Genomic DNA, 13,886 nt, shown 5'->3' with positions numbered 1-13,886 from the left:
TGAATCTAAGGGAAAAAACCGTATTGCAACAGTTTCCACAGTTTCTTAAATAAAATATGTTTACTCAAATCACACAGGTATGTCTTTAGGTATATCAAAACTCCTTGAAATTTGTTTTATAAAGCTTTATTTATCAACTTTATCGTTGTTGTTAGCAAATCGGTTATTTTTTATTAACTTAAAAAATGAATGTGTGACAATGTACGTCTCCGGTACAACGTTACCCTAATTAATTACGTGATAGTTACGTTAATTAAATTATGCGTGTCCATGTGACGTTAAGAAGTCCTGCTCAATAATTCAATGAGAAGTTGAAATGAAAACAAGAAAGCTTAAATAACATTCACTCTTATCCGTCTAGATCACCGGCAGCCATTGCGTCCTGGTAGGATCTATCATTGCTTCGCTCCGGGTCTAATTTGATCATGTCGTCAATTCGCAGAATAGTAATTGCTGCTTCAGTCGCAAACTTCAAAGATTTTATCTTAGATACTGCTGGCTCCAGTACGCCTGCTTTTTTGTTGTCCTTGACAACACCTTCAATCAGATCAAGGCCAACCCTGGAAAAAAATTATTCATCAATTATAAATCATTTTCCCTCTAAAAGTTAAGAAATGAGAATTATCATTGATTCAATTTGAACAGAATCTTACCATTTAAGATGGGCGTTATCAGCCTTGGTCTGGCTAGAATTATGATATGCTCTCAATTTAGCAACAAGGTCTGTTGCATCTTGTGCAGCATTGACGGCTAATGTTTTTGGTATAACCAGGAGAGATCGAGCAAATTCTGCAATGGCCAGCTGTTCTCTGGAACTCTATAACATAATTGTTTTATTTAATTAATTTATAATCCAACTTTATCTATAGCCTTAATAGAGATGTAATATATAATGTTAGGGACCAACCAAAGATGTTGCAAAGTTTTCAAGATAGATTGACAAGGCAGCTTCAACGCAACCACCACCAGCCACTACCGATTTGCTTTCGAGTACTCTCTTCACGACACATAGTGCATCATGCACAGATCGTTCCATTTCATCACAATAGAAGTCGTTCGGACCACGCAAAATCAGGGAAGCTGCTGTACGGGCTTTTGGGCTGTTGAATTTAATTAGAAAATGTAAATTACTTGATTCTTTATAGCTATTGAACAAATTGTTTAAAATTGTATTGATTTAAATATAATTCGAGATTTTGGAAGTTGAACATGACACAAAAAATCATACTCAATGTATTGTCTTTATGTTTAGAAAGTAATCCGTGTGATGAAGTCTCAAACTCCAATGTCCACTAACACTTAGGAGTAACTGACATTTGGAACAATACAGTTAATTTTATATTCAGATATTATGATAGATAATTTAGTTGTCTGAATTTTTATGTTAAATTTGAATTGATACTTAAGTTAAATATTTTTATATAATTGTGCTTCAACAAAAAAATGGAGATTTGTCCAGAGCAAAAAGGAAAAAGTACGTGGGGATAAAATATTATACCCTTTAATAAGGATCAGCTCATCGTCACAAACATTTTCTTGAACAACTTCTGCAGCCTCGCCTAAGAAGTTGGCATCAAAGCTTTCCTCTCCTTCCATATTCGTCAAAGACGTAAGGAAGTGAGCACCAGTTGCTTTGGCGATTCGTTTCAAATCAGCTTTTTTACACCTACGAACTGCCAATGCACCAGCTTCGACAAAATACTAAAACAATCAAGAAAAATAAATCATGTGAGCAAAGCCAGGAATATCGGTAATAACACCATTATAATGAAACTTCAGAATTAATAATATTCTATACTTTCAATAGAAAATTTGGAAGTACCTTAAGACAGAGGTCGTCGATGCCGCCACTAACGAGGACAACGTTAGTGCCAACAGAAAGGATTTTTTGGATACGTTCCTTGGTGATATCAGATTCACGTTGACGAACGCCCTCCAATTTTTCAGGATCAGTGATCAGTACTTCAACTCCCAACTTCATTTTGGCTTTCTGAAGCGAAAAGTCTAGGCATGCAATTTTTGCATTAACTATCTTCTTGGGCATCGCTTGTGATGCCACTGTACAATTTAAAGCATAACCGGGCACAAGGATAGACTCGCGTGCACTCTTTCCATGAGCTTTTAACACATTAACAGCTTTCACTGGATACAAGGCTACTCCTCTGTTATCATGGATTTTCACAGCATTCGCTGCATCCACGACCATATTAGCAAAAAAGTCCGCATCACTATATAATTTGTTAAGAAACATACCAGATTTCTTTCTTTTTTTCACTTTGTTCGATTTCTCAAGATGACTTAACTCTCCAACTTTGAATTTGAAGATGTTTTATGTCCAAATATATTTAAGTAATAGTGATTTACCATTTAATATATAAAACTAATTTACTCAAATTTATAACTGGTGCCATGCTAAAAGTTTACCAAACAGTAGTAGTAATATTTATTAAAAAAATTAATCATTTTTTTGTGATAGGTAGAAAAAGGATACGCCCCGATAATCTTACTTGACATTGACGTCTTGGCTACATTGACCAGACAGTCTCTGCCGAGCTCATCAACTCCGATAGTCAAGTGTTCTTGAATATACTTACACGCTTCTCTGCAAAGAATAAGATGACAGACACCAGGAAGGTGAGTAAATGTTATAAGTTGTTCCTAAGTGAAACAAAATAAAAATATGAAATTACTTACTTGCATGCAAGACGATATCCGCTAATCACAGAAGTCGGATGAATCTTTTGCTTAACTAGTTCATCGGCATTCTTCAATAGTTCTGCAGCAATAATTACCTGACAAAAGTACGTACAGTAAATTAACACAGATTTGTTGACGAATCAATTACATCATCTATCAACCGTACATATGCTTACAACAGATGTTGTTCCATCACCAACTTCGTCATCTTGAAGTTGTGCCAGTTCCACCAATACGCGAGCGGCTGGATGTTCGACTTCAAGGAGACGCAATATAGTAGCTCCATCGTTGGTAACAGTTACATCCTGTGAAATGAGGATGGATTTTTGGAGGTATTTCAGTAGTATCAGATTGTCGAAAATTGATGAAGGTATGTGAAGAAAAACTTACACCGATATCATCGACGAGCATTTTGTCTAAGCCAACAGGTCCCAAGGAACTCTTTACGATGTTAGCGATGGCACATGCTGCCATAACTGTGAAAATTGAACTGCATTTAAGGATGTGCGGAATACGCGTAGAATAGTTTTAATCATTATTAGTGGAAAAAGACAAGCTAAAATGGTGACAAAATAATTTTAGTAAATGATTTAGAATAGGTTAGCGTATTACCATTTTGCGTGCGAACTGGAGCACCAGATTGTCTTGTGCCGCCAACGGAAAGAGGACTTGCTAACGTAGACATTTTCACGGTTTAACACACGGACTAATGAGTTGTTGCTTTACTTCGATAGAAAAAGAGCTGCCGAACGTGGGTGAGGTCGGTCAAAATCGCGTGTGTGACTCCATGGAATAATGATAATAATCATGCCGTTCGTCTGTCTTGGCTGGTGGACAAACGCATCGTTATTTTTGATTGGTCGATGGTATTAAAATCCAGTTTCTCATTGGTCCAGAGATTTTAAAGACGCCCGATCTCTGATGGCGGTCCTCAACCGCGTGGGTACTGAGGTTCTTTCGTACTTTCTAGAATAAAATTGGAAACGCACATTTTTCAGCTTAATAACTTCGAAAAATAACTGAAGTACATCATTTCAGCTGTCTTAGGAGGTTTTAATAATACAACACTATCAGCAGTATTTTTTCTCTTTTTGCGTTAATTGAACGAGTTCTCAGGTTTTGGATGTCCATATTTGGTCACGGAATTCTCTTGGCTTCGTTGTCATGATTCGATGATTCGCAATATATGCTATCCGCGGCACTGCTCATGTATAGAACTTTTTCCAATTTAGAAATATAAAAAATAAAACTATAAAAGAGCTAAAATGATGTCCCGAAATTTTTGTATGTATTAGTCAAGTTTTTTACAATCTTATTTTCCATTGCAATATTAACTACTTTTAATGTAACATCAAATTTGTACTTAGACTACACCAAAATTTTAATGAAAAAGCTCTGTTCGAACGCGTGATCCGACATGACGATTACAAATTTTATTATTTTTCAAGCATTAAGAATTAAAGAACGCATAGTATTTAAATGACCCATAAGATATATTTCAACAAAATTCGTCAATGTCTCATAATTAACATTACGGATTAACGTACATTATGGATGGTCGCTGAATAATAAAATAAAATTCAGATACGTAAATGAATCAGAATTAATATAGAATAATTTATCGTTGTACAATAGATATCAGTAAACTAAAGTATATGCTAGAAATACATACATTTTTATTTAGAAGTCGTTTTTTCGATAAATCAGACTCAATGATTCATATGCCTGCATATAGTCATACTAAGAATACGAATACAACCAGTAATAGAATAATGAGAGCAGCATCACTTCCTAAAACACACACGGTTCAACTTTTCGTTATAATTGTAGTAATTTTATTGAATTTGGAACAAATTTTGTCTCGAGCAATACTTACAAGATAGACTGAAACTATAACTAATTATAGCTAATCTTGAAGCAATTAAAATGATTAATCGTGGTAGAACCAGTTCCGCGCAATGTATATGAATAAAGGACTTTGCTAGTGCCTAACGTGTTGCTTACATGGCTACAAACTAGTTTTCAGAAACCTTTTTGTATACCAATCTAGGAATAATACTTAGTGTTATAAAAACTAATTGACCATGTGACAATAGTAGAAGAAAAGACTAGCATTGATGACAAAAAATATTTGGCTTAAAATAACACAGTTATAAGCACGACTTATAGAATTTACACTCAAACCGCTTTTTTTTTCACTTTTTTAAAAATGAAATTTAGGTAATTCGATGATATTGGTATCAGACCTTTAATAAGAACCTGATGTTTGATTACTTCATAATGAAACGCAAGATTCAAGTTTTCTGTTTATCTCATTGAGTAATTCCAATCGTATTTACCATGCCATTTTCTATCATTTTAAAGCAGTGCACCAGGTCAACAAGTGATCAACAAGCTCATCTGCATAAATCTTAGTTTATAATTAGATATTATCAATATTAGTCACAATTTAGACGGTAAGTAGGTAGTTATAAATAAAATAATAACACAACAATAAAAACTTTCAGACATAATAAATATAAAAATAAATAGAAGTATCTATCCACCAATCTATACCATAATTAAGAAGTTGTTACAAATATTTCCTCTTTGTATCATGATTAAAAAATATTTACGCAAAGGATGCCATTCGGTCTTATAATCAGTGTAAGAAGTACTTATCTGAACAAAAAGTTTACACTGTTAGTACTTCGATATATAAAATTCTTTGTATCTATTAAACTTTTTCTATATATATGCCCATCAATAGAGATTTTCATCTAACTATATATTAATTTACAACAATTATAACTTTATTCATATTGGTTCTGGGTTGTTAGGAATGAAATCAAGGGGGTATGTCGTATTGGCTTGCGAAGGATGAAAAACACGAACTATGACAAAAAACGAATTTTTGTTAAGTGAAATACCCCCTGAATTAGGAATTAGATAAATTTTTTCAATATAAATATTGATTGAATATGTCAGTGTACGTGTATATGTACTTATTATGAACACATTGACGCCTACCATTCAAGGTTAAACTTTCATTAAACGCTATATTAGTGTTATAGTATTCACTTATGTGCTCAATAATTGAGAGACAACTGGAACGCGAGGTGTGCCGTTAATTTAATATACAATAAGTTGAAACATTCTAATAAACATTTATGTAATAACTACTTTAATAACGACTTGACTCTAGGCTGATGAATATGAAGTATTTTCTGCTATTCCTCAACCTTCAATATAGATATATACTCTACTATGAATTTAAAGGTCATATAGTGAAATCCTTATGTAAAAGTTTATGCGAAGGAAACCTCTATGCACCCTAAGTAGAAAAACCAAATGGGCCAGGGAAATAAAATTTTCGTCAGCTTTAAATTGAAGCAACTTGATTACTGATTTCACTGCATTTATAACTGAAATAGCTCGGACAGATCAATATCGTTGACTACGGTACTAGAAGACTGTTGAAACCAACTCTAAATTGGGAAAAAGTTATTTAGACTATTCATGTCTAATAATGAAATGACATACATTTGAACAGATATAACAATATCGTGTTTTACACAATACTGACTAAGAATTACTAGAAGTTATTAAATGCATTTAAATTTACTTATACTATATTTAAAAGTGGCACATTGGTTTGTGCGTTTGAATCGATAGCTTATTACGCAATAATTTTTCTGTTATAACGTCAAATCGTAAATAATACAAAAATATGTAGATATTATAAAATGTTAATCAAACATTTATCCATGTAATATTTTGTAATACTATTCTCACTTTTGTATTATGCATTGTTAGCAAATTATAAAGTCTTGCTACAAAATAAACGCTATCAAATGGAAAAAATTTTAGAGCTTTAAAATCGTAAGCTTGAGTTCAGCATATATCGAAGTACTGATACTTCGACTATTTTTAGCATTTTAAACATTGGTTGGTGGATCCATTGCACATATTACAGCTTTAACTACGCTGGCTGCTGCCAGTGATGCATATGGCTGCCATTCCTTGGCTCTAGAACCATCTTTGTAATCTGAAATACCTCTTACAACCGCAAAGCTTTCGCGACAGTTACCCAAAACACTCTCTACCACCGCATCCATTTCTGCATCAAATGCGAGCACTCCAAACTTGGTAGCAAACTTTTGTCTGAGTTGATCGTCTCGGGCAATTTGACGTCCAGAGGCTACTGGAGCAAGATGTATTCGCGGGCAGCCATCCAGTCTGTATAATTATTACGGTTATAATATGTTAAACTGTATGAACTAAAATGGTTTTATTATTCATTATTACAGGATTACCTTTTATTTTTTACTCCCTGCGGAGCAACAGGGTGAGCTACTTCAATAACATCCCTTTCACCAATAGCCATGTACAGTTTATCTGATTCCGGTGCGGGTGGTTGAAAGGCATGTTCAGACTGTGTGCTCAATGCATCTATACCTTCTTTTAAATAAGTTTGCCAAGGTGGTATTGTCCCATTGTCTGCCTGTGTGCGGTGTGAAATAACAATTTGTATCCAACTATTTAATTCCACAATTGCAATATAAACTTTTCGACAGCAGAAATAATTCAGGATTGAATGTTTTCTATGCGGGTTGAATAAATCTTGACTAGCAGATTAAACTCACCTGTGATTTCAGGTTCGCGGCGATTTCCTGTAGTCCTAAATTTTGCGGGCAATATTCTTTGGTTTCAAACAAATAACTTCCGTTTTCATGCATCTTGGCACTTTCGCAATAAACGTAAACGTATTTTTTGTTGAACGGAGTTAAATCTGAGACAACCACGTCACCCAATCTAACATGTTTGTTGTAATCGGTATAATGAGGAACACCTCCACCAACCCCAACGAGAAATACAAAGTCCACTTTTTGGAATGTTCCTGAAAAGATGAGTTGACAAAATTTCATGAACAGTCGTGTCAAAACTATTGTATTATACGACAATAACAACAATTATTAATCAGTATAGAAAGTTAATATAGTAAGTACAACCAGAAGGCAGAAATAGAAAACACCTACCAAGTAATCTAGTAGTTGTATTTCCAGCTGCAGTCATTGCTTCCCTGGTATGGCCAACAGTAGGCAACTTTGTGCATACAATTCTGTGAGCACCAATATTACCCAGTGTGTAAACGTTAGATTCTCCTGTAATGAATGAACAATTAGTTCTATCATGTATACAGATGGATTTTCATCCGAATTTACCCAGTGTATTTAGAAATATATACAATGGTGCTGAGTGCTGCTATTGTGAACTTACATAAAAACAATATTACCAGTGATGAATCGGTGTAGAATAGTATAAAAATACATGACAAAGTTGAGAATATTTTTATTTTATTTTAGGTCTATTTGCTATCACCTACTGATGAAATCAAAAACTGGCAATCAAGATGTATAGAAACTATCCTGTGAAAAACTTTCTTGTATAAATAGCTTTTCGCATTGTCTTTTTTTTTTTGCTGACTGTGAAACAGTCCTTTTCATATTTTGAGAATTTCAGTCAACAAATGTCTGAGTCATAGTTCTTAACACAAATTTCAAACATAAACATGAACCCATCACCCCTGCATTACTTATGTTTGCAGACACTTGTACGAAATTTAATGACGCCACAGGGAATCTACAATAACAACCTGTAGAATACAAGAAAAAAATTTTGATTTCTGTACCATAACTTTTTCTTGGTCTAATTAACAAATGATGAGAAAATACGTAAGAATCGAAAAATCTAGAATTGCTACTTAGAATGCGAATTTACCGTCTCAGTTATGGAAAATAGATAGTATATAATAACTAATAACTTAAAAAATACAGACAACGAACGAAAGCAAACATCAATATAAATTATTTCGAATAACACACATTTAGTTTTAGTGAAGTTATTTATAAACGGATACGCACGTCAGAAACAGTTTACAAATAATCAAGAGTGGAAAAAATTGCTCAATATTCTTGTTTTAGATTGATGAGTGATTAAGTTTACAGTAGACGAAGAGCTGAGGTGAATTTTTGGTTTCCAATCAGTTCATTACCACATTTCTGAAAGGTGGTCGAAATTTTCTTTTGGGTTGAAGTAAAATATCAATATTATGGACAATACACATGATTACTCCCAAAACGTTTAGCTCAACACGAACAAACGTGGCACCAACGTCGATGTTTTGTGGACACAAGCGGTTCGCAAGCTATGAATTCATTCTACGTAGCGTTAATTCAATTATATTACAAACTACGTTACCAAACCGACACGTGACTCTTCGTACTCCATCAGTACCATCTGGAGAGCTTGCTGTACCTAAAGTATCATGCAAATTCGTAAAGTGTAACGCAAAAATTAAACGGACTGATCTTGTTCGGACAGAAAATGTTTACAACAATATTTATCAACATTCAAACGTAACTCGACCCTCTAATTCTTCTTTCGCAATACAACTATATTACAAAATACGGCATGTGTAACAACTGTACGATTCAAAATCCGAATCATAAAGACTTACCGACGGTTGTGTAGCGAACGTAAGTTTCCTTATTTTCAATCATTGAATCAACAGCCAGTTTCTCGCAGTACTGAGCAGTAATAATAGCTATTGTTGGCTGTTTAGAGCTAACCATTGTGGGCATTTGCTTAACGACCTGAAAATATTGAATGCATGTTAAACAATGATATAATAATTATTTTACCACATACTTTTCAATTTCCACAGTTTTACCTGGATTTGAGTGTCTTGATGTACAATTCGGGTAAATGCTCCATGCTCCATTGCTTTAACAAGACCCTTTGCTTGTAGTTCTTTCAATATAGCTTCAACTGCAGATTTTTCCCAGCCATATTCCCTATGCGTTTTATTTTTGAACGATAAGTAATGATCGCGTATGCATTGAATGTATTAAGATCTGCATAAATCTAGAGCAATTGAAAGTATTGTAAATTTAAAGAGTAGAGACGGACTTACTGAGCCATATCTACTATGGTAACTGGATTCGGATATGCGGACTCAATCAGTTCAAGCATTTTGAACAAGGTCAGCTCAACGTGTTGTCCGATAGCCGTGTCATCTGCCGATGCTATAAAAAAAATTAATGATCATATTAGCCAATCGTTCAGAATCATGTTATTCAATACATAATAATGTTGATCACAAAAATTTAGCCAATTAATATTATCAGGCATTACAATCACTGACAATCTTCTTACTGTGTACTGATGCATCTAGACCAATTAGTCATAGAAAGTTGTTTATAAGCCCTACAAATGGATTTCTTTCCTTCAATCAATTCAACTATTGCTATTGATCTCCGCCATCGAATCTTTGATAGCTTGAGATAGCATGTTTACAACCAATGACTGTTTAAATGTTCATTATATTTTTTATATTATAGGCATCTTTTCTATTAATACAAATGACCATAACAATTCTAATTCAGTGTAAACGTTAAACTGTGTTCTTTAACTAATGGTAACAGGAAACAGCTGATACTCTATTCTCAGAATTCTATATCTGTTTGGTGTACCAGTTTCTTGAAAATTGCATGTCATGTGCTGCGCAAATGCTGCTACATTTTCAGTAATTCGTCAGAATTTCTAAACGAAACTAAAATAATCATCGGCTATTTTTCATATAAATATTAAATTGGTACAAGTTGAGTGCATTAAAAGAATATTAATATAATGGATTCCGGTTCATGTAAAATATAGAAGCATATTGAAATTCACTTTCATAGAGTACGTTTTTAAAAATTTATATTATAAACTCATGAAAATGTGACGAAGATTTAGTTTATAAACTGCTATTTGCCAGATTATCTTGGTACTTTCATGGTAATGAGTGAGAAATTGCCATATATTGCATTAAAAAAAAAAAAGTAGAAAATTGTTGTAACTGCTTTATTGATATTTTGTTATATCAAAATTTTGACGAAATAATAAATGCTCAACGAGATAAGTACATACTGTGAGTCTTGTCTAAGAAACACTGTGCATGTTAACCATTTATATCTAAGTTATTGATTATCGAATAAAATAATGTTATGTAAACCACAAAGAAAATACTTGTTAAATCAATAATGTTATGATTACCAGCATCAACGTTCAATAAAGTCAGATTGCAACAATTGCGTGGTCACTACATTTACTGGTCAATTGAAAAAATGAATAATGAAAAAAAAAAAAATGTACTATGAATGATTACAATTAGCATTGCATGAGGGATGAACGATAAAAATATGTGAATACTGAAATGATGTTAGAGAATCACAATGCATGTCTGCAGAATTTTCAAACCTTTTTTAAATTTACCATGGAAACTAGTTGCTCATTTATTGACCAATAAAGTTTGCTGTGTTACGTGAAGCTGCAGATGAGGATTACCTCTATGTAGTAAATCTGCATTGAAATAGTCAGCTTGTGATCGCAAAAAAAAAACAGTGATTACAGAACACAATAAACGAAAGCCTATCAATTCTATCTAATCGAACCTGGTCGCTGAACATTTTTCTGAGACCAAGGAAGTGTCAATAGTAAATGGCCAAGTTGAGCTGTGAATAACAATGAATATTATAAAGCGTTGCCATGATATCACCAGTTGTAACGATAAGAAAAATTAGACAATTAATATAATCCGCTATACCAACTGAATTTTCTTTGAACTTAATTGAAGAATTGACGACCTCTGTGTAGATATCTCAAATTCATTAATACTATGAAACAAAATGAATAAAAACAGATGTACTCACATGGTCTAGCCGGAAGCTCAACTGGCTCCTGTAATTGCTTTAGTTCAATCTCGAGCTTCTTGATCGTAGTGTACTTGTGTTGCATTAATTTCATTATTTTCTTTATAAAACCCACATAATCTGAAAAACGAAATTGTGTGTCATGTTTCCTTCACATATGGTCTTTTTGTTGTTGGCACCATAATTAAGTAAGTACATTCAGGATTTAAATTCAATTATCTAGGAAGATTGAGATGTAACAAAGATTCTCATTCCGCTACTCATTAGTGGGGAAAATTTCCAGAACCTCTTTTCTGCCACTCAAAGATGTAGCATCAGCTAGCTATTTTAAGCTTGCGACATCAATAAATCAATCATTCCACGAATACAAGGTTTAAATCTCAGAGAAGAATTGTAAATACCTCATACGGTTATACAAGGTCGCCAAACTTTTTGTTGAAATCTCGAATATAACTTGGCAAGGCATTTTTTAAACGTATAATATATGCATTGCCAATACAATTGCATGATTTTACTGCGTCACTGTAAATCTAAAGTCTGAAATATACCTCTGGGAAACTCTTGTGGGCTGACCAATTCACGGAAAAATTCCTGAGCAATGCTCGGCTGGTCCATGCTGGAAAGCGATTCTGCGAACCAAAATTGCAAAGTCCTTGATTCTTGTGTGTGTTTTCCTGTTTGTGCACTCACAAGAAACACCCTGAATTCCAGACATAATTGAGCAGGTTCGGATGCTCCATTTGATACTGAAAATGATGTGCCATTCAAACTACGTATTGATTTACGTTTAATTTAGGATTTCTAGTTTTACCAGCCACTTTTAAGTTAGCTGCTAGTAAATTACATCTTTCATTATTTGACATGCTTAAGATTAGAATAAGACTCTTCTTATACAGTAAAAGAACATAATAATCGTACCAACACTAGCTTGTTTGTTAATGACGATTCCTTTGTGATCTCCGCCAGCAATGTGAACTTTGCTTTCATTTTCATTAATTTGAGGTGGATCGATCGCCTGGCGTTCGATTATTAACGTTGTAGAATTGGCAGTTTTGCACTTGGGTGTCATTACAATGTGTTCTGTCAAAAGATGTGTTTCATCAAGATGATGATGGTAGTTGTTTACAATGTTCATAAATGCAAAATTAGAGGGAAAATTCTTAGAGGTAAAACAAGATGAATAAAATTTAAAAGTAGAGATTCAGAAAATTCATTAAGAAATAAAGAATGACGATAGAAAATATTAAGTGGTGATTTACCTGAATTAACCTGATCAATTATGCTAGTTGATGACTGAGGAAAATTTTTATACAAAAAATTTTATTGTCAAATTATGTTTTGAGACAGGGAAGCATGCAAATGATTACACCGTAGAGAATATTGTTAACAATCCTGAACGTTGCTGATCTTGCAAAATTACGAACTCCGTTAATTCAAGATTGATTTGAACTAGTTTCGGATGGTTGGAACGAGAGAAAGCGTAATTTTTTGTGTAGTTACTCGTAGAAGTGACACTCACCAGTCTTGTTATCCTCCATATTAATTTTTGCGAGGGATTATGCACTTTGAATTTTGGTTAGTAGCGCGAATTGATAGCTCAAAAATAAATTACCGCACTGTTCTGTTGGGAAGAACAATCTGAAATTAGAATTATCGTATTTTAGAGCCGTAGAAACACAACGTAGACTACACGACAAACGTCGGCACTCAACTGTATTACTTACTGTACCAAATAACGTGATCGCATTGACTGTCACTGACAGAGCCAATGAATCGTGATCCAGATTTGGCGCGTGTATGCATGCATGCATGTACTCACCACTACTACTTGACAGTGACTGTACCGTCAAGTGCAACCACCACTAGCGTGCATATGCTATCTTTTGCTACGTATGTAATATGTATGTACACGGCTTATCGCAATAAATTAATAATATACCTATGTATCAGAGGTTGAATGAGATAAGGTGTTCTTTCAAGTGTAATGTAAAGGTTAACTGACTGAACGAGAGACGTCAGATGTGACTTTAGAGGTGCCAGGACGTGACCATGACGTTTAGCGGTGACACATGCGTGTCTCATAATCAGTATGATGTCAGCACAGTGTTGCATTCTGTAGTGATTCTATAAGGCTTGTTCGTTCCGTCATTCAATTTATGCATGATTACACCCTGGGGCAAGTTTTTAACAAATAGCAGTAATGTACGATGGAAAATACTCCGATCGTATAATTGACTGATTGACACAACGGACAGACTGTATGATGTGGTTCGATAATATATCCTTAGTCAACGTATCACTGATGGTGGTTTGGCGTCAGATTAATATTTATTTTAATAACGACATAAGCAGTGTATTTTAGTTTTCTAGGACTGTCAGGCGATAATCTAGTCTACAAAAATGTTTGCGATCTCCACGTCAAAAAGTAATTTTACATTAGCGAGTAGGTCATTG

At 33.9% G+C, this 13,886-nt stretch overlaps 2 protein-coding genes across 3 annotated transcripts; both read right to left on the bottom strand.

Moving 5' to 3' along the window:
• Window positions 1-110: 110 nt before the first annotated feature.
• On the bottom strand, window positions 111-3,501 carry LOC124187722 (T-complex protein 1 subunit alpha). The gene is made up of 10 exons (XM_046579786.1): window positions 3,310-3,501; window positions 3,088-3,173; window positions 2,874-3,002; window positions 2,695-2,792; window positions 2,492-2,602; window positions 1,823-2,228; window positions 1,499-1,701; window positions 908-1,100; window positions 654-817; window positions 111-560 (listed from the first exon to the last, which is right to left on the bottom strand). The coding sequence occupies exons 1-10, from the start codon at window positions 3,380-3,382 to the stop codon at window positions 350-352; spliced, it is 1,674 nt and encodes a 557-aa protein (XP_046435742.1). The 5' UTR covers window positions 3,383-3,501; the 3' UTR covers window positions 111-349.
• A 670-nt stretch (window positions 3,502-4,171) lies between these two features.
• On the bottom strand, window positions 4,172-13,349 carry LOC124187721. Of its 2 annotated transcripts, XM_046579784.1 has the most exons (13): window positions 13,157-13,349; window positions 12,952-13,070; window positions 12,351-12,512; window positions 11,981-12,178; window positions 11,433-11,552; window positions 9,653-9,764; window positions 9,410-9,533; window positions 9,197-9,332; window positions 8,938-8,994; window positions 7,716-7,841; window positions 7,323-7,576; window positions 6,993-7,180; window positions 4,172-6,915 (listed from the first exon to the last, which is right to left on the bottom strand). In XM_046579784.1, exons 2-13 carry the CDS (start codon window positions 12,968-12,970, stop codon window positions 6,615-6,617), a joined length of 1,797 nt encoding a protein of 598 aa, XP_046435740.1. In that variant the 5' UTR covers window positions 12,971-13,070; window positions 13,157-13,349; the 3' UTR covers window positions 4,172-6,614. The 2 variants fall into 2 exon arrangements, with proteins under 2 accessions (XP_046435740.1, XP_046435741.1); XM_046579785.1 differs by lacking the exon at window positions 8,938-8,994 and having other exon boundaries at window positions 13,157-13,347.
• Window positions 13,350-13,886: the final 537 nt, after the last annotated feature.

The sequence above is a fragment of the Neodiprion fabricii genome, chromosome 1, assembly GCF_021155785.1.
Source record: "Neodiprion fabricii isolate iyNeoFabr1 chromosome 1, iyNeoFabr1.1, whole genome shotgun sequence".
NCBI classification, from domain to species: Eukaryota; Metazoa; Arthropoda; class Insecta; order Hymenoptera; family Diprionidae; genus Neodiprion; species Neodiprion fabricii.
Note: the sequence above shows the minus strand (reverse complement) of the source record. Positions and strands in the feature narration are given on the sequence as shown.

What these genes read in the sequence shown, in the direction of transcription:
- LOC124187721 (XM_046579784.1), bottom strand. An exon ending in TGAGCTTCCGGCTAGACCAT is followed by an intron (nt 9,765 to 11,432) that starts GTGAGTACATCT and finishes TTTTTTTTATAG; the next exon opens with CATCGGCAGATGACACGGCT. An exon ending in AAGAGTCACGTGTCGGTTTG is followed by an intron (nt 7,842 to 8,937) that starts GTAACGTAGTTT and finishes CATTCATTACAG; the next exon opens with GAGAATCTAACGTTTACACA.
- LOC124187722 (XM_046579786.1), bottom strand. Translation starts at nt 3,382, where the DNA reads ATGTCTACGTTAGCAAGTCCTCTTTCCGTTGGCGGCACAAGACAATCT. An exon ending in GTGATGGAACAACATCTGTT is followed by an intron (nt 2,793 to 2,873) that starts GTAAGCATATGT and finishes TACTTTTGTCAG; the next exon opens with GTAATTATTGCTGCAGAACT. An exon ending in TCAAGTAAGATTATCGGGGC is followed by an intron (nt 2,229 to 2,491) that starts GTATCCTTTTTC and finishes CAAATTATATAG; the next exon opens with TGATGCGGACTTTTTTGCTA.